The sequence below is a fragment of the Magnolia sinica genome, chromosome 1 (genome assembly GCF_029962835.1).
Source record: "Magnolia sinica isolate HGM2019 chromosome 1, MsV1, whole genome shotgun sequence".
Lineage (NCBI taxonomy): Eukaryota > Viridiplantae > Streptophyta > Magnoliopsida > Magnoliales > Magnoliaceae > Magnolia > Magnolia sinica.
Genome location: NC_080573.1, coordinates 4,207,807 through 4,233,166, shown reverse-complemented (window position 1 = coordinate 4,233,166; position 25,360 = coordinate 4,207,807). Strand labels below are relative to the sequence as shown.

General features: G+C 39.1%; 3 protein-coding genes across 3 annotated transcripts; 2 read left to right on the top strand and 1 right to left on the bottom strand.

Moving 5' to 3' along the window:
- The first annotated feature begins 754 nt into the window (after positions 1-754).
- LOC131244384 (tyrosine decarboxylase 1-like) lies at positions 755-2,431 on the top strand. The gene has a single exon (XM_058244163.1). It carries the CDS (start codon positions 895-897, stop codon positions 2,380-2,382), a length of 1,488 nt encoding a protein of 495 aa, XP_058100146.1. The 5' UTR covers positions 755-894; the 3' UTR covers positions 2,383-2,431.
- Positions 2,432-15,350: 12,919 nt separating this feature from the next.
- On the top strand, positions 15,351-17,084 carry LOC131243583 (tyrosine decarboxylase-like). The gene has a single exon (XM_058243425.1). It carries the CDS (start codon positions 15,377-15,379, stop codon positions 16,856-16,858), a length of 1,482 nt encoding a protein of 493 aa, XP_058099408.1. The 5' UTR covers positions 15,351-15,376; the 3' UTR covers positions 16,859-17,084.
- Positions 17,085-23,387: 6,303 nt separating this feature from the next.
- Positions 23,388-24,994, bottom strand: LOC131237178 (phenylacetaldehyde synthase-like). The gene has a single exon (XM_058234850.1). It carries the CDS (start codon positions 24,940-24,942, stop codon positions 23,455-23,457), a length of 1,488 nt encoding a protein of 495 aa, XP_058090833.1. The 5' UTR covers positions 24,943-24,994; the 3' UTR covers positions 23,388-23,454.
- Between the last annotated feature and the right edge of the window lie 366 nt (positions 24,995-25,360).

Sequence of the window (25,360 nt, the reverse complement as noted above, 5' to 3'; positions counted from 1 at the left end):
AAAAAAAGGTATATTCCATTCCCAAGTGGACCACATTATAGGAAACAATGTTGACCGAACTTTGACCATTAAAAACTTTTTGACGCCATAAAAGTATTGGATCAAGCTGATATTTGTTTTTTACCTTCATCTGGGTCTTTATGACCTATTCAACAGATTGGATGTCAGATAAACAGTAGAGTGGGCCTTAGAAGGATTTAAATGATGGATATCCAATCACTATTGTTTTCATGTGGTGTGGTCTACCTTAGATTTATATCATCTGATTTTTATCATAAAGCCCAAAAATGATCTAAAAATGATCTTTAAAAATGGATGAACGGAATGGATGAAACATATACATCATGGTGTAGCCCCGCGAAGTGTAGGCTCAATATGAAATTTATTTTTCCTCTTCGTCCATATATATATGTTTTTTATCTTATTAACAGACTGGATGGAAAATAAACGTTACGGTGGGCCCTACGAATTTTTTACAGTGAAAATCATTATCCTCGCTGCTATTTTTGGTGTGGTCCATTTGAGCTTTGGATATGATTAATTTTTTCTATAATTTATTAAAATATTCTCTAAAAATGGATGATCGGTGTAGATATGATAAATACATAATTATGGGGCCATGTAACATTGATCTCCTTTGAACCGCTCGCACAACTCGGAGCTCGAGGAGCGTCGGCGCTCATCTTCGCACGACACGTATGTAAACCAGCAATATAGCTGGTGTGTGGTACACCGGCCAATCCACGTGCATCACCCACATAGCACTGACCACCAGCGTCCGGTTGTTGGCCCCTATATAAGAACAAACTCCCCTACTTCATTTCAATAAAACTCTCGCCCATTTCCCATACCATAATAGCATTCCAGTCCATTTCGTTTCACTTCCTCCCTTCTATGACAATGGGCAGCTTGCCTTGTAACATCTTCACCCCTTTAGACCCTGATCATTTCACCGAGCAATCCCATCGGGTTGTTGATTTCGTTGCTGATTACTACCGAGCCATCGAAAACTACCCTGTTCGAAGCCAAGTCGAACCGGGTTATTTGAAGAACCAGTTATCAGATTCCGCTCCATTTTCACCTGACCAGTTAGAAGCTATATTAGAAGATGTTCGTAACCATATAATACCTGGTCTCACTCACTGGCAAAGCCCAAATTTCTTTGGTTACTTCCAAGCCAATGCTAGCACTGCAGGATTTCTCGGCGAGATGCTTTGTACCGGATTCAATGTGGTTGGATTCACTTGGATCGCTTCACCAGCTGCAACTGAGCTCGAAAGCATTGTCATGGATTGGATGGCCAAAATGCTCAAAATCCCACATTCATTCACATTCTCTGGTGGCGAAGGTGGTGGAGGTGTATTGCTCGGTAGCACTTGCGAAGCGGTCGTGTGCACGTTAGCAGCAGCCAGAGAAAAAGCCTTGGAGAGGCTTGGATGCGACCACATTGGTAAATTGGTCGTCTATGCATCTGATCAAACACATGCCACCGTCGAAAAAGCATCAAGACTAATCGGAATCCGACCGTCCAATTTCCGACCACTCCCTACATCAGCTGCCACGTCATTTGCATTATGTCCCGAAGTCGTACGTAAGGCGATAGAGGACGATGTAGAATCTGGGTTGTTTCCTTTGTTCCTTTGCGCAACGGTGGGGACCACAGCATGTGGAGCTGTGGACCCATTGGAGGGTTTGGGTCAGGTTGCTCGTGAATATGGTATGTGGTTCCACGTAGATGCTGCCTACGCCGGATCGGCATGCATTTGTGAAGAGTTCAGATCTTATCTAGATGGGGTCCAACTTGCTGATTCACTTAGTATGAATCCACATAAATGGTTTCTTAGTAACATGGACTGTTGTTGCTTGTGGGTCAAGAACCCAGGTGCACTAACTAGCTCGTTATCAATGGATCCTGAGTTTTTGAAAAATAAGGATAGTGATACGAAGAAAGTTGTGGATTATAAGGACTGGCAAATTGCATTGAGCCGGCGGTTTCGAGCCATGAAACTATGGCTCGTGATTCGGAGCCATGGGGTGGTTAACCTGCAGGAGCACATTCGAAGTGATGTGGCAATGGCGAAGTGGTTCGAATCACAAGTGGGTATGGACCCTAGGTTTGAGGTTGTGGTGCCGAGGAAATTCGCCATGGTGTGTTTTCGTCTCAAGCCTAGGGCAGGAGAAGATGGGTCGGATATTAATAGTCGGCTTTTGGAGAGTATTAATTCCAGTGGGCGTGCTTACATGACTCATGCTGTGGTGGGTGGATTATATGTACTGCGGTTTGCTATTGGTACAACCCTAACCGAGCAGCGACATGTGGATGCCACGTGGAAGCTGATTCAAGAAAAGGCTGATTTAATACGTGTTCTGGAAATGATGTAGAGCAGATCGTGGACACTTTCGTGGTAAGATGGACCAGAGAAGACCCGATGGGAAAAGCGGAAGTGTTTAATAAAACTTAAAACAGTTGTATTGAATAAATCGGAACAAGTTTTTCGTTGAATCATATATGATTTGGGGGAGGAGAAGCTACTTTAGCCAACCAGCCCCTGGGTTGCGTGCACTGAATTTGGGAGATTTCATTGTCCGGACATTTTACTTCTGTTTTTAATATAAATAGTCGGTTTCAATTCAAACATAAAGTCTTGATCCTTGAATTATAGGAGTCGTGCCCAACAAGGGCTTATAAAAATTAAGAGAAAAAAGTGGTTAAGCCAAATTGGACACTTACTATTTTTGGCCAAAAACCATAAAGTCTAAGTATGAATCATGACTATCTATAAATAGTAAGTTAAGACGCATTGAGTTCACTATTTAAAGGATTGTAATTTCATTAATTTTATCATCAACCAATTTATTTTGAATTATTAAAAATTATTTCTATTTTTATCACTCATGAATTCGAGGAATATCTGTGAGGAGTCTAAAGAAGTTCCATAATTCAGAGTAGTTATCCTTGAGGAAGATAGTAATCAACCTCATCACATCCTTCCCTTTGCCAAGAAATCGCTAGTTCTGAGTACAAAATACTCAAATCTTCAACAATTCGGTTATGTCATCCTCATGCGGAGTTGTTTCTTTGGTATTGCAGGTTGGAAGTGCATGGCTATTCCATGAGGAGTTTTGAATGAATCGTTACCATGCGCTAATGTTCTATATTTACTTGTGATTGTGTATAAGATCCGTATTAAATAAACTATGGAAAGTGGCATGATTTTGTTGATTCTTTTCTAGAAATGAGTTGGAAATTAAGAAAGTTCCCATTCATCTTTTTGGAGGTGTGATGTATCCACCTCAGTACATGACTTAACCTTCCATTGGACTAGCTTTCTATTGTTGTCTACTTGTCAATACACCTTTTCATTATATTATAATCATCCTTCAATGAAGTTTTTCATCTTGTTGATGTAGAATAGAGTTCTTAATATAGAACACTTTTTTTTTTCTTTTTTTCTTTTTTTGGCTATATGTCGAATTTGAAAGATTAAAAAAGAACACGAGAATATACATGTGCAAAACGCGGCCAGCTACATGTTTGTCCCATCGACTCCTCATACATCATCACACCATCTCAATCCATTAAACATGAGAGCTGATTAGCTGTTACGTGGGTAACACCTATATATTGGGGGCCACCTTAATTAATGATGTTTTGTATATCCATGCCAGCCATCTATTTTTCCAGCCCAATTTAGAATGTGTTCCGAAAGATTAAACAGATCCGAATCTTAGGTGGATCACACCACAGGAAACAGTGGTGATTGAAAGCCCACCATTAAAAACTTCACAGGACCCGCAGTAATGCCCAACATAATGTTTATTTTCCATCCAGCCTGTTGATAAGGTCAAACAGACCTGGATGAAGGGAAAATACAAAAATCAGATTGATTTAAAGCTTTTGTGGCCCATTAAAAGCTTTTAATGGTCATTCACCGCTATTTCCAATGATGTGGTCCACCTGAGATTTGTATCTAGTTAAGTTTTGGAACACATCCCAGAATGATACAGGAAAATAGGTGCACGGCATGAATATACATAAAGTTTATGAAATTTCAACATATGATTTTCTACTCTGATACTATATTAAATAACTAATTTCTCTAAGAGCTCGAGCCATTAAAGAATGTTGTATCAATGTATATTAAGGGACTTTAATAGAAACAAGTTAGTCAGTCAACAAACCTCCGGATTCATCTATTATATGTATGCCCATAAATATTTGAGTCAATGAACATTTAGAAATGCTTATTAACATGTTTCAATGCATGTTGAGGGGTTTTGGAATTGTCTGTAACTGGCAGTAGTTGCCGGTGTTATATTGCTGATAACTTATAACCATTAATTTTAATAAGTAATATAATTAAATTTTAGAAATTTGGTGGGGACAAAAAGCTATTAAAATGCTTTTTTCTATGCATTTTGGTCCACCACATTTTAAAAGGAAAAAAAAGGCATTCACACATATTCAGATTTTAAATTTCTTGAGTTACTTTTTGATAAGAAAATAAAAATAAAATCATTGAGCTCTCTTGTTCAAGTCCTTAATCACCTATAAAAAAAAATCATTAATGAGAAATCTCCAGTGCTCTTAGAGCATAAATAAGTTATAATGCTCCTGATTGTGGTACACTTATACAGTCCAATCCCTTGATGTCCACACATTTCATAGGCTTCCAAGCAAATATCATGCCATCTAAATCAATAGCCTTTAATACGGATGATCACCATTTATGCAAAAATAGTTCCAATTAACGATACTATAATAATTTTGTTAGGGATTCTCCAATTAATTAATTGCTTTTGTTAAGTGATCATAAACATCTCATCATGGCTTAGAAAAACGGCTAAATCAAAGATGGATTGGCTTATTTGCTTATCAAATCAATGTGATATTTGCATAGTGCCCTAGGAAATGTGTTCTAGACTTAATAGGTGCCATGAGAGCATTGGAGCATTTCCCTTCATTAATTCCCAAGTTGGAATCACATTGTTTTTTAAAAAAAAAAAAAAATATTTATTGTTTCTATTTCTAGTCTCATTTTCCACTATTTACTTAAAGCAGGGGTGGCTCAACATTTTTGAGGGCCTTAGGCAAGTCATAAAAATGAGGCTTTTTAGTTTAAAAATTAAAAAAAATTAATAAATTTAAAATTAAATCATAAATTTGCTTCTTGCCTTTTTAAATGCAAAATTACTAATTAAACTTTTGTATTCGAATTTACCTAATAAATCAATTTCAATAGATAAAATTGCTAAACCGTTTAATCTATCTTAAGACTTCGTAATAATTTTTTTTAATCTTTAGTTTTGAAAAACTTCTTTCTGCAGATGCAACTGTAACAGGTATGGTAAGTAGTATTCTATATGTAATAAAACAATTTGAAAAACAATCTAGTTCTTTTATTAGAATAAGTATTTCAATTGGAATATTAATTTTTGTTTTTGCAACTTCTTTTAAAACTTTTAATTCCGAAAATAAATTTAAACTGTTAGAAAAATTAAGTTAGAATTTAATTTAGAAAAATGACGCTAGAATTTAAGTTTTTGAGAACTTAATTAGCAATAAAGTAGGTAGTTGTGGTCGTAGGTTTTAAGAGAAGAATTTGTTGGGAATGATGCTATTATTTGAAAAGAGACGATAAAGTTAAACTGTTATTATTGATAGTATTAGTTTCTAGGATTTGTTTTTTATTTTCAATTTCAAATTTGTAAATTAATTTTTAGATGTTCCTATTTTGTAGGTCTTTCAATAAGTTTTATTTAAAAAAATTTAGGATTTTTTTTTCTTCTTAATTTTAATTTTGCTATAATATAGGACCTTGATAATTAAGAAATTTTAATTTTGTTATAATATAGAGCCTTCATAATTAGGGGGCCTTAGGCGATTGCCTCACCTGCTTACCCCTTTGAGCCGCCTCTGACTTAAAGTGACAGCCACTCATTTTGGTAGACCAATGTGGATCGTTCAGTTTGAGAAACATAAATATCAAGTTCCCAATTCACGTAAAGCAACCATATATATTATATTTGATGGGTTGGGTTCTTTCCTCGCTATAAAATTTCAAAGATATGGAAATTGCCATGTCTTTAGGTATACCATGCAATGAAACCATGACACGACAACACTTCCTTTTGGTACGTGCACACAAAACCGTTGTGATTCGTGACATCCCCAAACACTTACCAGATTCGGTATCTTTGATATCAGTAGATAAGGTACATGCAATTCAGGTGGAGGGAGGAAGTGAATTGCCAAAAGGAATTACCATTTTCTAGGGTCCCACTATGATTTGTGGGTGCAGTCCAGCTTGTCAAGTTACAATTACCAGCTCATGTTAGGTCTATATCCTAATAACTGCGAGGCTGTAGCTCAGGTGGGTCACACCAAAGGTAAATATAATCGGGATGCGATGCCCACCGTTAAAACTTTCAAATGGAATGTGGGGTCTACTTGTTGTTTATATACCTTGCAACCCATTTATCAAGAGAACTTACACCATAATGAATAATGAAGGGATAACCCAAAAGTGGGGCAACTTTTAAACATAGGGGGCAAATATATAGGTTTGAGAATTTTACAAGAAACTACCTATTATATTAAATAGAGAATTTACATTCTATTAACTTTTTCAAAAAAGTTTTTGTATAAGTTACTTCACATAATCACATTAATCTAAGTAGTTATGAGAAAATTTTACCAAGAACTATTTAATTAATTTGAAATTTTATTAAGGTGCCTTTTACAGCAACCTCATTAATTAGTATTATTATCATCGCACTACCTTTTGTTAGGCAAGTTGGGTGTGTGCACAAGCAAATGGGTCGGATGCTTGGGTGGGCCCCACCATGATTTATATGTAAAATCCATCTTGACCACTAGTGGCTGTCAATGAGCTGGGCTTGGCCTTGGCAAAAGCAAAATTTTCAATAGGTCAGGCCCAAAGCTAACCCCAAGCCTAGTCTCTCGACAGCCCAATTCCCAACATGGGAACATGGGAGACTTGGAAAGGATGTGAGTTTTAAATTACCTAAACACCATCATTATTAGTTAAGAACCTTCCCATGTAGCCCCTATTGTCCTCACCTTGTATATATAAGGGCCCTCGATGGGCTGGGCTCAGGCCGGTCAAAATCAAAATTATAAAAAGGCCCCGCCCAAAAATTCAAAATCCGAGCCGAAGCCAACCCTAGGCCCAGCCCATTGACAGCCCTAATTACAAATTCTATCATTGAGGACAAAGTATGGCCCACTAATCAGATTTTCCTTATTTTGATACGTAGCATCTACTAAGTAGGATCTTACTATTGACGGCTCAAATGATCGAGAAATATCCAAGTGTTGTCCAGTCATTGAGACAATCCACGTCATACCACCTAGTTGGGTTGGCTATGGGCCTCGCTGCAGCTGGTCTGTGGTTGGCCCTAGCCCATTCCTGTCTCTATAGGGATGGACAAGATGAAGTCCGTCCATATGAGCAAGGTGGTCTGCTTTTTGTGCCATGGGATGTTGATGGTAGGGCTGACTGTTTGAATGACACGGAATCATACGTAGGTGGGTGGACAGATATGAACATAGGGTATGAATTTATGTTCTCCATCCAATGGGCCCGTCCAAGAAAAAGACTTATTTGTTCCACCAAGGCAAGCAGCCAAAATTATTCAAGGGGCTCACATCTTGACGTTAGCAAGTTCCGTGGGTATGATCATGGGGTATGTGTTATATTCAAACCGTCCATCCATTTGGCCAGCTCATTTTAAAGGTTAGAGATGAAAAATAAGATAGATCTAATTATCAAGTGGACCACACTGTAAAAAGCAATGGGGATTGAATGTCTACCATTCAAACCCTTTATGGGGTCATAGTCTCATAGAAGTTTTGGATCAATTTGAAATTTGTTTTGCCTCTTAATTCAGGTCTTTGTGACCTTATGAATAGATTGGATGGAAAATAAACGTTATGGTGGGCCCTACGAATTGTTTAACGGTGAAAATCATTCTCTACTGCTATTTGTGGTGTGGTCCAGATGATCTTTGGGTATGATTCATTTTTTGGATAATGCTCTATAATGATCTCTAAAAATATATGAATGGTGTAGATATAATAAATACATCACTGTGGGGCCCATATAACTTTGATCTCCTTTGAACAGTTCGTACAACTCGGAGCTCGAGGAGCGTAAGTGATCGTCTTCGCACGACACATACCTACAGCTATAGGCAACCTACACCAGCTATATAGCTGTGTATGGTACACCAACAAATCCTCTCTTATTATACTGAGTAAACTCTGTTGGGGCCCACCGTGAATGCATGTGGTTTATCCACGCCGTCCATTCTTTTTTCCAGATCATTTTAGTGGTTGAACCCAAAATTGATGCATATGCAAAGCTCAATTAAACCATACCATAGGAAAAAAGTAGAATTATTGATAAGAATCACTCCAGATCGGGTCGGATTGGATTGGCTCAGATCCATTCGAATCGGGTTTTCGGATCGGATCGGTCCGGATTGACCACGACCCGATTCTCTACCTGATCTGCACCAATCCAGGCCATTGGTTCAGTTTGGATCAGATCGGATTGGGTCTGATCGGGTCGAATCCACCGAATCGGGTCAGATATGCCCAGCTCTACGTAGCACTCTCGGATTCACTTATGGTTACCCCTGCAGTATGAAGGTTGGTACTAGTTAGTGCTGTGTGTGGGCCCCACTATTATGTATGTGTTTTATCTATGTCATCCATCAATTTTCTAGCTTATATTAGGGCGTTAGATCCATAAATGAGGCAGATCCAAATCCTACAAGGACCACACGATTGGAAATAGTGAGGATTGAACGGCCACGATTAAAAACTTCTTAGGTGCTAAAAATATTTTCGATCAAGCTGATATTTGTGCTTTCCCTTTATCTATGTCAGTGTGACCTAGTCAACATGTCAGATTGAAAATAAACATCACAATGGCCCTAGGAAATTTCTAATGGCCAGCGTTCAATCATCATAGTTTCTTTTGTGGTGTGGTCTACTTGAGATTTAGATATGCCTCATTCTTAGGCTTATATCATAAAAAGAGATGAGAAAATGAATGGACGACATGGATGAATATATATATATATATATATATGATGGTAGGGCCCACATCTTCGATGAGAGACGGACGCGGATTGCGTCCTACCCCGCTGGGACGGTAATCCATCCGGGCAGGGCTATGTGGGGCCCACCATGATTTAATTGTTTTATCCATGCTGTTTATCATTTTCCTCATATCATTTTAAGATATTATACAAAAAAGGAGGCAATTATAATGCTTAAGTGAACCATAAAGTGGGGATTGAACGGACACCATTAAAAACTTCTTGGGAGCTGGAGAAGTTTCATATCAAGCTGATATTTGTGTTTTCACTTCATTCACGTCTACATGACCTTATGAATACGTTGGATGGTAAAAAAATATTACAGTGGCCCTTAGAAAGGTTTCAACGGTGGGTGTTATTATCACAACAGTCCTGCCTAAGTTTTATAATAAAATCTTAAAATTATCTGAAAAAATCGATGAATGGTATGGATAAAATACTTACATCACGGTGGGCCCCATGGAGCGCCACCCGGACAGATTGCCATCCGGCGTGATTACGACGCAATCTGCGTCCATGAGAGACCTAGTAGTGGAGGAAGCAGATTGGCTGGTGTACCACACACCAGCTATATAACTATTGTATTGATGTTAGAAAGGTTTGTGGGTCCCATTATGAGGTATGTCTTATATCCAAGCCGTCCATTCATTTGGCGAGATCGTGGTAAGGCTTGAGCCAAAAAATAAGACAGATCTAAATATCAACTTGACTACACTGAAAAAAGCAGAGGGATATTGAACGTCTACCGTTGAAACCCTTTTGCGGTCACAGAAGTTTTGGATCAATATGATATTTGTTTTTCCTCTTCATCCAGGTCTTTGTGACCTTACCAACAGATTGGATGGAAACTAAACGTTATGGTGGGCCCTACTAATGTTTTAACGGTGAAAATCATTATCCTAGCTACTATACGTGGTGTGGTCCATTTGAACTCTGGATATGATTCCTTTTTTTGGCTCATGATCTAAAATGATCTCACCAAATGGATGAACAGTGTGGATATAATAAATACATCATTGTGGGGCCCACATAATTTTGATCTCCTTTGAACCGGTCGTACAACTCGGAGCTCTAGTAGCATTGTACCATAGCTGGTGTGCGGTACGCCAGCCAATTCACTTTGGATGGATTACAGATCCTCTTAATTTTTTGTTACATGTCCTGAAAAATCTTAAAAAATGGACGGACACGTTGGATTTCTCACAAAAATCACAGTTGAGCCGGCCCAGAATCCTTGCGCAGGAACCTCGTGCGAAAGGCTTTCCTAGAAAATCTGCGTCCCTCCACTGGGATTTCCTGCGAAAGGCGGTACGAAACCGACCTCCTTCCGGTTGGACTTCAAAGTAAATAGGTAATAAAGACTTACCTATGTATTTCTGGTTGGACTTCTATGGTGATGTTGGCCGTCACCTTTCATTTACAGCACTCACGTCACCACCGAGGATAAAAATGATAAATTGCGGGCCCATTATGATGTGTATGTCTTATTCACACCATCCATCCCTTTAACCAACTCATTTTAAGGCATTAGTCGAAAAATGAGGCAGATTCAAAGACCAATGTTGGCCCTACCATTGGGAATTGAACTCCTACCATTGAAAGCTTCTTGAGGACCCCAGAAGTTTTGGATCAAAATGATATTTTTGTTTCCTCTTTATCCATGGCTGTGTGAACTTATGAACAGGTTGGACGACAAATAAACATCAATGTTGGCCCTAGGGAGAAAACAGCTTTCAACCATTGACATCTTAATGATCATTGTTTCCTAAAGTGTGGTCTACTTGAGCTTTTAATTTTCCTCATTTTTGAGCTTATGACTTAAAATGTATTTTTTTTAAAGGATGGAAGGTGTGGATAACTCACATATATCATGGTGGGGCTCACATATTTAAATCAGTAATAACAGGTATTGTATAAACGGCTTTTCGAAAACGTAATTCCCCGTAAATTTCAAACGGGTGGAGTTGAGTAAGTAATAATTACTAATTTCCATGTGCAAATTTCAAATGGTGGAGTAAGGAGTAAGTAATAATTACTTATTTCCATGTATTTAGCAGGGAAATTAAGTGCATCTTTGATTTTCTAATTCACTGATAAATGACCCGTAAATTAGTAATGATTATTTCCCTACGCATTTTCTGATTTGCCGTTCTTACTTTTTTTTTTTTCACAAAAATTTAAAAGGTTGCAAAATATTTGTGAGTCTTACTGTGATGTGTGTCACTTATCCACACCGTTCATCCATTATGCCAGCTGAATTTATGGCATGAGTCAAAAAATGAGACATATCCAAAGCTTAGGTGGACCACGCCATAGGAAAAAAGGAATCGAATACTTACCGTTAAAAAATTTTGAGCCACTATTTCTTTTGGTGTGGGCCACTTGAGTGCTGGATCTTCCTTAATTTTTGGGTTATATCTCAAAATTTTGTTGTAAAACGGATGGACGGAACAGATATATCATTTACATTACTATGTGATTCAAAAATTAAAACTATCTCATTTGAACCGGTTTCAAATACACAAATTTATATGAATTTTCAAACGGTGTGAAACTGTAAGACATTATTTACGTTTGCTTTGAAAAAACCAACGGGCCTAAAAATCAAAAAGCCTCTAAGATTTTCTGCTAAGGGCTTTCGGAGGAGGTTCCTGCACAAGGATTCTGGGTGGGGCCCAACTGTGATTTTTGTGAGAAATTCAAACCATTCATCTGTTTTTTGAGATCATTTCAGGACATTTAAAAAAAAATTAGAAGGACCCAAAACTCACGTGGCCATAAGAGATGAAACAGTATGAAAAGTAATGACTACCCTTAAAGTCTTCTTAGGCTCCACCTTGATGTTTATAATCCATCCAAACCGTTTATAAGGTTATTTTCACTGAGATGAAGTGAAAAAACAAAGAATTTAAATCGATACAAAACATTTGTGGCCACATAAATGTATCAATGGTAGTCACTAAATCTCTATTGTTTTCTCTCATGTGGCCCAATTAAGTTTTGGATATACCTTTTTTTTAATTGGACGTCCTAAAATGAGCTCGGAAAATGGATGGACGGAGTGACTTTCTCAAAAACATCGCAGTGGGCCCACACAGAATCCTTTGGCCGGAGCTAGGTTACTGTGAAAGGCTTTCCCAGGAAATCCGCGTCCGCAGTGGAGGGGTCGCTATCGAATCCGAGTCCTGCATTTCATCGTCGTGTCAATGGAAACTTGACGGTCATTTCCAAGCAGCCCGCCTGGACCATGGAAACTTGACGGTGCTTGCCAAGGAGCCCACCACGATGGACAATGCACAAAATATTCTAACCCCTGGAACACGGTCATGCAGAAAATTAATGGCTAGAAAGAGGGACGTGGATTTCCTGCGAAAGCCTTTGGCAGGAAGTTCCTAACACCATGATGTTTTTGATAAATCCAACACGTCCATCTGTTTTGCGAGCTCATTTTAGGACAAAAGGCCAAAAATGATCTCGATCCAAAACTCAAGCGGGCCGAAAAGGGGAGAATTGAACGTCCACAGTTGAAATATTCGTGGGGCCACAGAAGTTTTGAATCAGGCTAATATTTTTTTTTCAGTTCATCCCAGTAGGAATGACGTTATGAATGGTATGGATGGAATGTAAGCATCACCGTCGACCTTAGGAAGGTATCAACGGTAAGAATTTTCCCACCCACCTTTTCCTTTGCTGCGGCCCACTTGAGTCTTGGATCCCAATAACTGTTTTCCTTTTGTCCTAAAATGAGCTCAAAAATAGGACGACGTGGTGAATTTTTCAAAAACATCATGGTAGGCCATACATAGGTTCCCTACGCAGGAACTTCTCGAAAGCTTTGCAGGAAATCCGCGCCAAATAAAACTCCAAACTCAATTGGGACGGCCCAAAGATCCGACGGGTAGGATGAGGCAATTGCTGAGATCTTTGGGTGTCGTGCCTCAACCGTGGCTCCCATCATTGACTGGACCACTCACATTCTAAACACGAGGATAACATGCGTGGTTGGCTGATGAGAGGCTTGAAAGATTTTGCTAATTTATCACGAGTCGACAATACAATATCTACCGTGTATCGGAGTGGTAGAGTACATGACGTTACGATGTTATATACATATATGTGTGTGTGTGTGTGGGAAGTGGTACTATGAGGTCGACTTCACTGAATTTTCCATGAGGTTGAGTTGTGTGGGCCCATTGTAATATGTGTTGACCGTCAGCGTATTTGGCAGGTCCTAGGTCATGAGATATCCTAAAAAATCAGCCGAACTCAGGTGGGCCATACCATCTAAAACCATTTGAAGACATGTCTTTGATATATATATATATATATATATATATATATATATATATATATATACACACACACACCATAGTGACCCCACAAACCAATTAGTTGGAAACAATGGGAGTGGATTGGATACTGAACACTTCATGGCTACTGAAGTGACATGGCAAATTATCGTTGGTGGGAGCACGTTACTTCCGTTAGCTTCCGTTTCCGCCATGAACAGGTAAACTCCATTTTCAATTTTTATCTTTTTTTTCTTCGCCCTGTCTCAGTTTGAGAAGGGTGAGAGCATCGCAAGACATATTCCAATGTGCCACTAACCACGTAGGTTTCACTGTCAACATTCCATCAATTGGATGGAGGTTTTGTGCTAAGAATATCTGAACGAGAAGATCCAACGGTACATATGCAATAAAAATAAAAAAATAAAAAAAACATGGCCTTTATTTTGAGTTTACCAAAACGACTTTGATTATTATGAATTGTAAATGATTTTTGTATATCCTGAATGGTCAGGATCTATCACAATTATTCTACGTTAGCATATCAAACTAACATACTTCATCCATCCGCAGATTGGAGCATATCCCAGCCGTGAAAGGCGGCAAGTTTAGGTGGGCCCCAAATCTAAGAAAGCAAATCAAATAAAGTCAGACCACAAGTTTGAAAATGCCAACCAAAATTCTCTCGGGCCGTTGAATTAAACACATCACCTGTTCACGGGGGAAACGGAGGCTAACGGAAGTGACGTGCGGGAGCATTCATTACACGAACAGCCTATTGGTATTCCACCAACGACAATTTGCCACGTCACTTCAGCAGCCAAAAGGCTACTGAAGTGCTCAGTATGCAATCCGCTCCCGAAAACAATCCTCTTTTAATTAATATAAGAAATGCTTCCAGCGCATACTAATTTCATTTTGGCATGGAAAAGGGGCACAGCTTGGGTGGGCCTTATCGTTGTGTTAATATAAAATCAACCCCGACTATCAGGTATGTCACCTCATGTTAGATCAGATTCTCAAATTTCATCTCCATCATTAATTCAAGTCGACCACACGATTGGAAACAGTGTACATGGAAAGGTTCATCCACTAAACTATTTCCCTTAGTGTGGCTCACATGAATCATGTATGGACCTGATTTTTGGGACCCAAGCTTAATTTTGGTGTGAAATCTAATGGATAGAATGGATTTCTCAGTTTTATTATGATAGGCCTCCCTTCTAACTGTTCCCATTGGTGTGGCGCATATGAATTCCAGATTTTCCTGAATTCTTGGGTCTGGGTTTATCATTGGATTACACATCTTATGGTCGGAGTGGATCTCATGTACATGCTAGAGTGGGCCCATAAAAAATCAGAGGTTGGAGTCGGTGTGGTACCTGTTCCCAAAACACTAATTTAATATGATAATTAATGCTTATAATGCTTGGCAGAGAAGTGGCGCTTCTTTTGGTAATTAATCCTCGTAATGCCCACAAAGGAGTGATTTTAACTAACTTTTGAAAAGAGTAGCCCATTTGAGTCAGCCTACCACGGTGTTAATTTTAAATCTACCCTGAACATCAGGTGGGTCACCTCACGTTACATGTAAGACTCAAAAAGCAGGCCCATCCGTGCTTCATGTGGACCACACGGCTGGAAATAGTATATAAAGAAAATCTCACCCTCCAAATTATTTACGTTTGTGTGGCCTACTTGAAAGATGGATGGACTTGAATTTTTGGCCGTGTGCTAAGTTTTAGTATGACATCTAATGATTGGAGTAGATTTGGTATAATCTCTATGGTAAGCCCTGTAAAAATCAAGGGTGGACGTCCATATCCTTGGTGTGGCTGTCAGCCTCTATATAAATGACAAACTCCCCAACTTCATCTCAACAACACCCTCTCGCTGCTTCCCAGACCATTATATCAGTCCAGTGCATTTCCTTTCACTTCCTGCCTCGTAATAAAATGGGCAGCCTGCCTTGCAACATCTTCAGTCCCTTAGACCCTGACAATTTCACCGAGCAATCCCATCAGGTTCTTGATTTCGTTGCTGATTACTACCGAGCCATTGAAAACTACCCTGTTCGAAGCCAAGTCGAACCGGGTTATTTGAAGAACCGTTTACCAGATTCCGCTCCATTTTCACCTGACCCGTTAGAAGCTATATTAGAAGATGTTCATAACCATATAATACCTGGTCTCACTCACTGGCAAAGCCCAAATTTCTTTGGTTACTTCCAAGCCAATGCTAGCACTGCAGGATTTCTCGGCGAGATGCTTTGTACCGGATTCAATGTTGTTGGCTTCACTTGGATCGCTTCACCAGCTGCAACTGAGCTCGAAAACATTGTAATGGATTGGATGGCCAAGATGCTCAAAATCCCACATTCATTCACATTCTCCGGTGGCGAAGGTGGTGGAGGAGTATTGCTCGGTAGCACTTGCGAAGCGGTCGTGTGCACGTTAGCAGCAGCCAGGGAAAAAGCCTTGGAGAGGCTTGGATGGGACCACGTTGGTAAATTAGTCGTGTATGCATCTGATCAAACACATGCCGCCGTCCAAAAAGCATCAAGACTAATCGGAATCCGACCGTCCAATTTCCGATCACTCCCCACATCAGCTGCCACGTCATTTGCATTATCTCCCGAAGTCGCACGTAAGGCGATAGATGACGATGTAGAATCTGGGTTGTTTCCTTTGTTCCTTTGTGCAACGGTGGGGACCACAGCATGTGGAGCTGTAGACCCATTGGAGGGTTTGGGTGAGGTTGCTCGTGAATATGGTATGTGGTTCCATGTAGATGCTGCCTACGCCGGATCGGCATGCATCTGTGAAGAGTTCAGATCTTATCTAGATGGGGTCCACCTTGCTGATTCACTTAGTATGAATCCACATAAATGGTTTCTTACTAACATGGACTGTTGTTGCTTGTGGGTCAAGAACCCAGATGCATTAACTAGCTCGTTATCAATGGATCCTGAGTATTTGAAAAATAAGGAAAGTGATATGAAGAAAGTTGTGGACTATAAGGACTGGCAAATTGCACTGAGCCGGCGGTTTCGAGCCATGAAACTATGGCTCGTGATTCGGAGCCATGGGGTGGTTAACCTGCAGGAGCACATTCGAAGTGATGTGGCAATGGCGAAGTGGTTCGAATCACAAGTGGGTATGGACCCTAGGTTTGAGGTTGTGGTGCCGAGGAAATTCGCCATGGTGTGTTTTCGTCTCAAGCCTAGGGCAGGAGAAGATGGGTCGGATATTAATAGTCAGCTTCTGGAGAGTATTAACTCTAGTGGGCGTGCTTACATGACTCATGCTGCGGTGGGTGGGTTATATGTACTGCGGTTTGCTATCGGTACAACCCTAACTGAGCAGCGACATGTGGATGCCACATGGAAGCTGATTCAAGAAAAGGCTGATTTAATACGTGGTCTGGAAATGATGTAGAGCGGGCTGCGGACACTTTCGTGGTAAGATGGACCAGAGAAGACCCAATGGAAAGCGGAAGTAATCAGGACCGTCAGAACCTTAAAACACTTGTATTGAATAAATTGGAACAAATTTTCGATGAATCATATATGATTTTGGGGAGGAGAAGCTACTTTCGCCAACGAACTCCTAGGTTGCATACACTGAATTTGCGGATTCCATTGTCTAGCCCATTTTATTTCTATTTTTACTAAAAATAGTAAGTTTTAATTCAATCACAAGTCTTGATCCTTGAATTGTAGGAGTCGTGCCCAACAAGAGCTTACAAAAATTAAGATAATAAAGTGGTTAGGCCAAATTGGACACATTATTTTTGGCCGAAAACCGTGAAGTATGAATCGTGATTGTCTATCAATAGTAACTTCACTATTTATAGCAAGTCACGTTTTTAGTGAGTTTGAGTATAAAACTTTTTTCCTAAGTTTGAGTTCACTACTTAAAAGGGTCATTTCATTTTATCATCAATCAATTTATTTCGAATTATTAGAAATTATCTCTATTTTCATCCCTTGTGAATTCGAGAAATATGTCTAAAGAAGCTTTGTGGATTCGGAGTAGTTATTCTCAAGGAAGATAGTAATCAATCCGATCACGTCCTTCCCTGTGTCAAGAAATCACTAATTCCTAAGTATAAGATACTGACATCTTTAACAATTCCTATGTCATCTTCATGCTGAGTTGTTCAACGCCGACGGCTAAACACCGTCGGCATTGACCTTCCACGATGGCTTAAGCAGTCATGCTGTTCGGAAGGGCGCATCAGTGTTGCTGGCTGACGGATTTAAACCGTCGGCGTTTTGGCTAAAAGCTGTCGGCGTTTCTCATTAAATTTAAAATAATGATAATGATGAAAATTGATTGCCTAATCAATGCAAACATCCAAAACTAGCTTACTATATATTTCTCTAAAGCGCCTAACTAACCAACCTATTTGATATGATGAAAATTGATTGCCTAATCAATGCAAACATCCAAAACTAACTTACTATCAATTTCTCTAAAGCGCCTAACTAACCAACCTATTTGATAAGGCAAGTCTATACAAAAGAAAGGAAGAAATCAAAATCAAATCTACCATCAAAATCTCAAATATACAAAATTTGTATTTTCATAAAAAAATTAATTGTATATATGATACCCAATCCCAGGTCCCCACCTGGCCATGACGGATCATAACAATTGCATCCAAAAGTATTCTTGAAAAGAACGTTGATACAATAATTAAACATATGCTATCATGAAATATATATCCCAATTCTCACAAATCATATAAGCTAAATCTTTCAAATTATAAGCTAATTCTCACGTTTTTAGTAAAGATAATAATTACATTCAAAGTAACGTATAAATCAAAGTTTGATCAAGAAATAAACTCCAAACTGCCTGAAATGATTAGTTGAATTCGAAGCTTCAAAACCAGCCAACAAACCTCTAAGTTCTCAATGAATTACCTGAAATAAGAAATGGATCGTCTCTAAAAAAATCAATAACAAGAGTTGAGAGGAAAGATAAAATCAAATCAATGAACTTCAAAAAATCAAAAATAATAAATAAAACGCTTGATGTGTAGGTTGGACGTGCATGGCCAACTCCATGAGGAGTTTTGAATGAATCGTTACCGCTAATGTTTTATATTTGCTTGTGATTGTGTATAAGATCCGTGTTAAATAAACTATGTAAGGTGGCATGATTTAGTTAATTCTCTAGAAATGAGTTGGAAATTAAGAAAGTTCCCACGCATCTTTTTGGAGGTGTGATGTATCCACCTCAATACATGACTATACCTTCTTTTTTTTGGGTTAGTTTGTAATACATGACTTTACCTCATTCCATTGCATAGCTTTCCATTGTTGTCTACTTGTCAATGCACCTCTTCATTATATTATAATCATCCTTCAATGAAGTTTTTCATCTTGTTGCTGTAGAATAGAGTTCTTAACATACAACACCTTTTTTTCTTTTCTTTTCTTTTCTTTTTGCTTTTTTTGGCTATATGTCGAATTTGAAAGATTAAAAAAGAACACGAGAATATACACGTGCAAAACACGGCCGGCTATCTGTTTGTCCCATCGACTCCTCATATATCATCACACCATCTCAATCCATTAAACATGAGAGCTGATTAGCTGTTACCGGGTAACACCTATTGGGGGCCACCTTAATTAATGATGTTTTGTATATCCACGCCAGCCATCTATTTTTCCAGCCCAATTTAGAATGTGTTCCGAAAGATTAAACAGATCCGAATCTTAGGTGGATCACACCATAGGAAACAGTGGTGATTGAATGCCCACCATTAAAAACTTCATAGGACCTGCAGTAATGGCGAACATAATGTTTATTTTCCATCCAACCGGTTGATTAGGTCAAACAGACATGGATGAAGGGAAAATACAAAAATCAGATTGATCTAAAGCTTTTGTGGCCCATTAAAAGCTTTTAATGGTCATTCACGGCTATTTCCAGTGGTGTGTTCCACCTGAGATTTGTATCTAGTTATGTTTTGGAACACATCCCAGAATAATATAGGAAAACAGGTGCACGGCATGAATATACAAAAAGTTCATTAAGGTGGGTCCCGCATGTATATACAAAAAGTTCATTAAGGTGTTACTGGAGTGGATTAGGTGTTACCCGGTTAACACATTAGTGGGTGTTCCCCTCACCGTGGGGCCCACCTTAATGATGTTTTGTATATCCATGTCGTCTATCTGTTTTTCCAGCTTAGTTTTTGATGCGTTCCAAAAAATCAAACAGATCCAAATCTTATGTGGACCACGCAACAGGAAACAGTGGTGATTGATTAATGGCCAACATTAAAAACTTCACAAGGCCCATAATAATGCCCAACGTAAATTTTATTTTCAATCCAACCTGTTGATAAAGTCAAACAGTCATGGATGTAGGGAAAATATAAAGAACAGATATTCCAAAACTTTTGTGGCCCATAAAAAGCTTTTAACGGTCGTTCACCACTGTTATTAGTGTTGTGGTCCACCTGAGATTTGGATATGCTTAAGTTTTGGGATGACATCCTAAAATGATATGGGAAAACAGGTGCAGGATTTGAATATAGAAAAAGTTCATCAAGGTGGGCCCCACACAGGTGTCACCGGGGTGATACCTAATCTGCTCCCATTAATTAAGAGAACGGATTAGGTGTTATTGGGGGTGTTACCCTTACCGCAGGGCCCACCTTAATAATGTTTTGTATATCCACGCCGTCCATCTATTTAACAGTCCACTTTTTATTTTTTTGTTAGCTTGTTAGCACACAACACTGTCAGTTCCCCCAAACACACACACACTCACTAGGTAATGGATACCAAGACCTCGTTGTTGAAAAGAGGTATCTTTCACTCAGTCTACCACTTGAGCAATAGATCAGGGTGTATTTAACAGTCCAGTTTAGGGCGTGTTCCAAAAAATTAAACAGATCAAAATCTTAGGTGGACCACATCACAAGGAATAGTGGTAATTGAACGCCCACCATTAAACTTCATCGGTCCACAGTAATGCATATATGGATCAGTTTGATCCCAAACTTTTCTAGCCCATAAAAAGCCTTTATCGGTCATTCACCACTACTTCCAATAGTGTGGTCAACCTGAGATTTGGGATTTCTTGAGTTTTGGGATCACGCACATACAGGGTGAGTATACAAAAAAAGTTTATCAATATGGGCCTCAAATGGACAAATTCTATCTTTTGCGTTTTCCCTTCATCCAAGTCTATGTCACCTTATCAATAGGTTGGATGGGAAATAAGCATTACAATCAGGATTGGGAAGTTTTTAATTGTGATCGTTTAATGATCATTGCGAATGGTCAACTTGGATCAATGATAATAAAAGTAGGAATGGTTGTATCATTGCCACACAAGTATATCATCAACATAAATGAGAATATAGTAATGGATCTATCCATTATGTGAATAAAGAGAGCTATTTGCAATAGAACCAACAAAACCAAAGCCTGAATATATATATAGTTAAGTACAAGAAGCAAGCTCAAGGAGATTGTTTCAGGCCATAAATGATTATGGAGATGACATAGATACATATGCCATTGTGGATTGACAAACCTTCGAGGTTGAGCCATATAGACCTCTTCAATAGGAACCCCATGTAAAAAGGCATTTTGAACGTAGAGTTGTCGAATTGGCTAACCCTATTACAACTATGATAAAGACAATGCAAATCATTATTGGGGTAACAACGAGACTAAAGGTGGCTCCCTGATTGATATTAGGCTGTTGATGAAATCCCTTATTGACCAAGCATGTCATTCGATGGTACCATCCCTTTGTTTGATGTGATAAACCCACCGATTACAAAAAATATTTTGGTTGGGAGAAGTAGGAACAAGAGACTAAGTACCAGTCTTGACAAGTACATTAATTTCAGATACCATTATCTCTCTCTATTCCATCATTTTTGTGGCTATTGTGTAACATAAATGGTGTGGATGAAACCTTGGAATTAGAAAGGACTAATGACAATGGATGTCTGGTGGATGCAAATGCTTTTGATTTAAAAACTCCCAGATTTTGCACACGTTTGCATTGGATGAGTGAAAAGTGGTGGTTTGTAACTGGTGTTGTGAGGTGGTTGATTGGTTCAAGATGTGATGGTTGTAGTGTTTGTAAGTGAAGAAGTGGAGTGTAATTGGGCCTTAGCAATGGGCTCTTATTGAGTTTGACTCAGTGAGCTACGTCCATAGATAGTTAGGGGAAATGTTGGTTCAAGGAGTACCTAAGAAGACTCATAGTTGGAGGGTGCAGTTGGTGGAGAATTCATTTTGGCAAGAGGAAGATATCTTCCTTGAAAATGTCATGGAAAGATATGTACACATGGCTAGTACAGGAGTCTAAACAACAATATATAATCCTTGTGATTGAGGTTGTAGCCCATGAAGATGAATTTGAGAGGTCGAAATTGGAGTTTGTTGTGAGTATTATGGGATTGTAGTAGTGGGTAGCATGCACATCCAAAACAACCTAAGACTTTATAGTCCAAGGAAAGTCCAAATAATTTTTTTACAGAGAAAAAATGGAAATGGTTGGACTAGGTATCTGGTTAATTCAGAATACAGCTGTTGTGAAGCCAAATGACACAGTATTTGTGATGCAGATGAGACCCAGCCACTTCACCCAGTATTTCACTATATGTTAATGCTTGCATTTGGCTACATCATTTTGTTCAAGTGTACGAGGGCAGGAAAAACAATGTGAAATTTCATTTTTGATAAGGAATTGATTGGTAGTGTATTCCCCACTGCCACTGGTTTGCAAAAAAAAAAAAAAAACAAATTGCTTTTTCTCAAAATATTTTTGACAAGTCATTTTAATGCAACAAATACAGTAAATACACCACAACATGTAGTTAAAGAAGAAAAACTAACACTATTGGTTAAATTCATCAATAAAAAAGTAATGGAGAACTTAATACCACTTAATTATTTTAAAATAGATACGAACCGCAAACGTCTAAGTTTACCATTTCTAATAAAATGTAGAAGTGAAGTGGGGAGAACATGAGGGACACACCCGAGAGACAAATTACATGCCATGAACATTTTCTTTGCAGTGGGTTGGGCCTAATGGTATAATTCCTCCTTACATAGGGGTTGTTTGGAAGGAGAGTAAATAAAGGTAAATGGGAAAAATTGGGAGTAAATAGAAATAAATGGTATTTGAAGTGTGTGTTTGGATGGAAGTAAATACATGAAAATGAAATGAAATGTGAATAAATGGATTCATAAATGCTGTTAGCAGCTTGCATGTTGGGCCTGCCAAGTCTGTTAGTTTGCTAGTTTTCTTTCTGTTCAGTTCTTCATATAGGTGGGTACAGACCTTTTTTCTGGGTTTCCCCGAATTGTAAATCCTCCTTTTGGAATTGAATAGATCGGGGGCTGTTGGATAGCTGCTTTTGCAAAAAAAAAAAAAAGGATCCATAAATAAAATCGTATTTTAGAGATGATTTGAAAGTAAATGAAGGTAAAATACTTTTTTGAGCTCCATTGTGGAGTCACATAAGTAAACAAAGGTGGCGCTACACACATATCCACCATACACGACATGCTATTGTTACTCCAAAAACAATCAAATTATCAACTACATCACTAAATTCTCACCAATAAAATAATCCAAATCATCCAAAGGTTAGTCATTTAAATGTACAATTAAAAAACGTTGGCAAGTTGCTTATTTAAGATCCTTATGTCTATAACCCACCCGAGGTTGAAATTTCCTCATTTTTAACTAAAGTATATATTACGATAGGCTTATTACAATCATTCCATTAAATATCACATGTACCCTAATTTAAGATATTAATTTGAAATATCAAATATGTTCTTGTGAATATATATATATATATAAGAAAAATGTTAATACATTCCAATTCCTCTCATTTACTCCCAACCAATACGTTTTATTTATTTCAATCCAAATATAATTAAAAAAAAGCCATTTATTCCCTATTTATTTACCTCCAATTTCGTTTCCCATTTACCACCATTTACAAGATTCATAATAAATGTCAGCTTTCATCCTCAAATAATTGTAATATACTCATTTACCAATGAGTCAGCTTTTTCTTGAATTAACTTCCACGTGTCATCCACGTGACGCTCCTCCGTCATAGTCGCACCAACAGCAAACCGTAACACATACGTACCACCAACCACAGCGTGTGTCATGTACGCACGCCCGCTCACGTTAACACCCTCCAAAAGCTCACGATTAACGCGGGAGCCATCCTCTTCAGCTATAGGCTTAAGCCGAAAACAGACCAACGCGAACTTTCTCGGCACAAGGACCTCAAACCTTGAGTCAGTCGCCACTAGCCCTTCGAACCGCTCAGCTAACGCCACATCACTCCGAATATGGTTCCTCAGGTTAACCACGCCATGCATCCGAAGCACGACCCATAGCTTCATGGCTCGGAACCGTCGACTCAATGCTATTTGCCAGTCCTTATAATCGACCACTCGTTTTCCATCAGTAGCGTTATTTTTCAAAATCTCTGGATCAGTAGCTAATGAGTTCGTCAGGAAATTAGGATTTTTCACCCACAGGCAACAACAATCCATGTTAGTAAGGAACCATTTATGTGGATTCATACTAAGTGAATCAGCAAAATCCACTCCATCCAGATAAGATCTGAACTCCGGACATATGCATGCGGCCCCTGCATAAGCAGCGTCCACGTGGAACCACACGCCGAATTCTCTAGCTAATCGGCCCAGACCGTCTAATGGGTCCGTCGCGCCAGATGCTGTCGTCCCCACCGTCGCACAAAGAAACAAGGGAACTAACCCGGATGCCACGTCATTCTCCATCGCCTTCCGGGCGATATCAGGGGATAATGCGAATGACGTGGTAGCTGATGTGGGGAGAATTCGGAAATTGGACGGACGGATTCCAACGAGTTTCGATGCTTTCTGAAGAGTGAAATGTGTTTGATCTGAACCGTAGACTACCAATTTTCCAATCTGGTCCCATCCAATCGTGTCTAAGACCTTGTCCCTGGCTGCTGCTAACGTGCACACGATTGCTTCGCACGTGCTACCATGTAGTACGCCTCCACCTCCTTTGAGACCTGAAAACATAAAGGATTGGGGAAGGTCGAGTATCTTGGCCATCCAATCCATTACTACACCTTCGAGCTCGGTTGCTGCAGGTGAAGTGATCCAGTTGAATCCGACGACATTGAAACCAGTACAAAGCATCTCACCTAGAAATCCTGCAGTGCTAGCATTGGCTTGGAAATAAGCGAAGAAGTTGGGGCTTTGCCAATGAGTAAGGCCAGGAATTATATGGTTGTGAATGTCTTGGAGGATAGTTTCTAAGGGTTCAGGTGAGAATGGAGTGGATTCTGGTAACTGCTTCTTTAAGTAACCAGGTTCGACTTGGCTTCGAACCGGGTAGCTCTCTATGGTTCGGTAGTAATTTGCAATGAAGTCGACAGCTATATGCGATTGACGGGCGAAGTCGTCCGGGTCTAAGGGGTTGGAGATGTTGCTTCGCAGGCTGCCCATTACTAGGCGATGGAGAGAGAGAGAGAGAGAGAGAGAGAGAGAGAGAGAGAGAGAGAGAGAGAGATGCTCTCAGATCGTAAGTAATACGAATTTGGGAAAGGAGTTAGCCATATATATAATACATTACAACTCACTGTAACAAAAGTCAAGAACTCGACTCGACTCGACTACATATCCCTGTACATGATTTATTTGGGGGGCGGTTTGGCTAGTGATGCTGACACCAGCGAGGTGGCTAGTGGTCGGGGATATGTGGACACCACCATGATGTATGTGTTTTATCTACACCGTGCATCCATTTTGAAAGATAATTTTAGGGCTTGATAATAAAAATTAGGTAGATTTAAATCTCAGGCGGACCACACCATGGGAAAATAGTAGTGATTGAATGTACACTATTAAAAACCTCCTAGGGTCC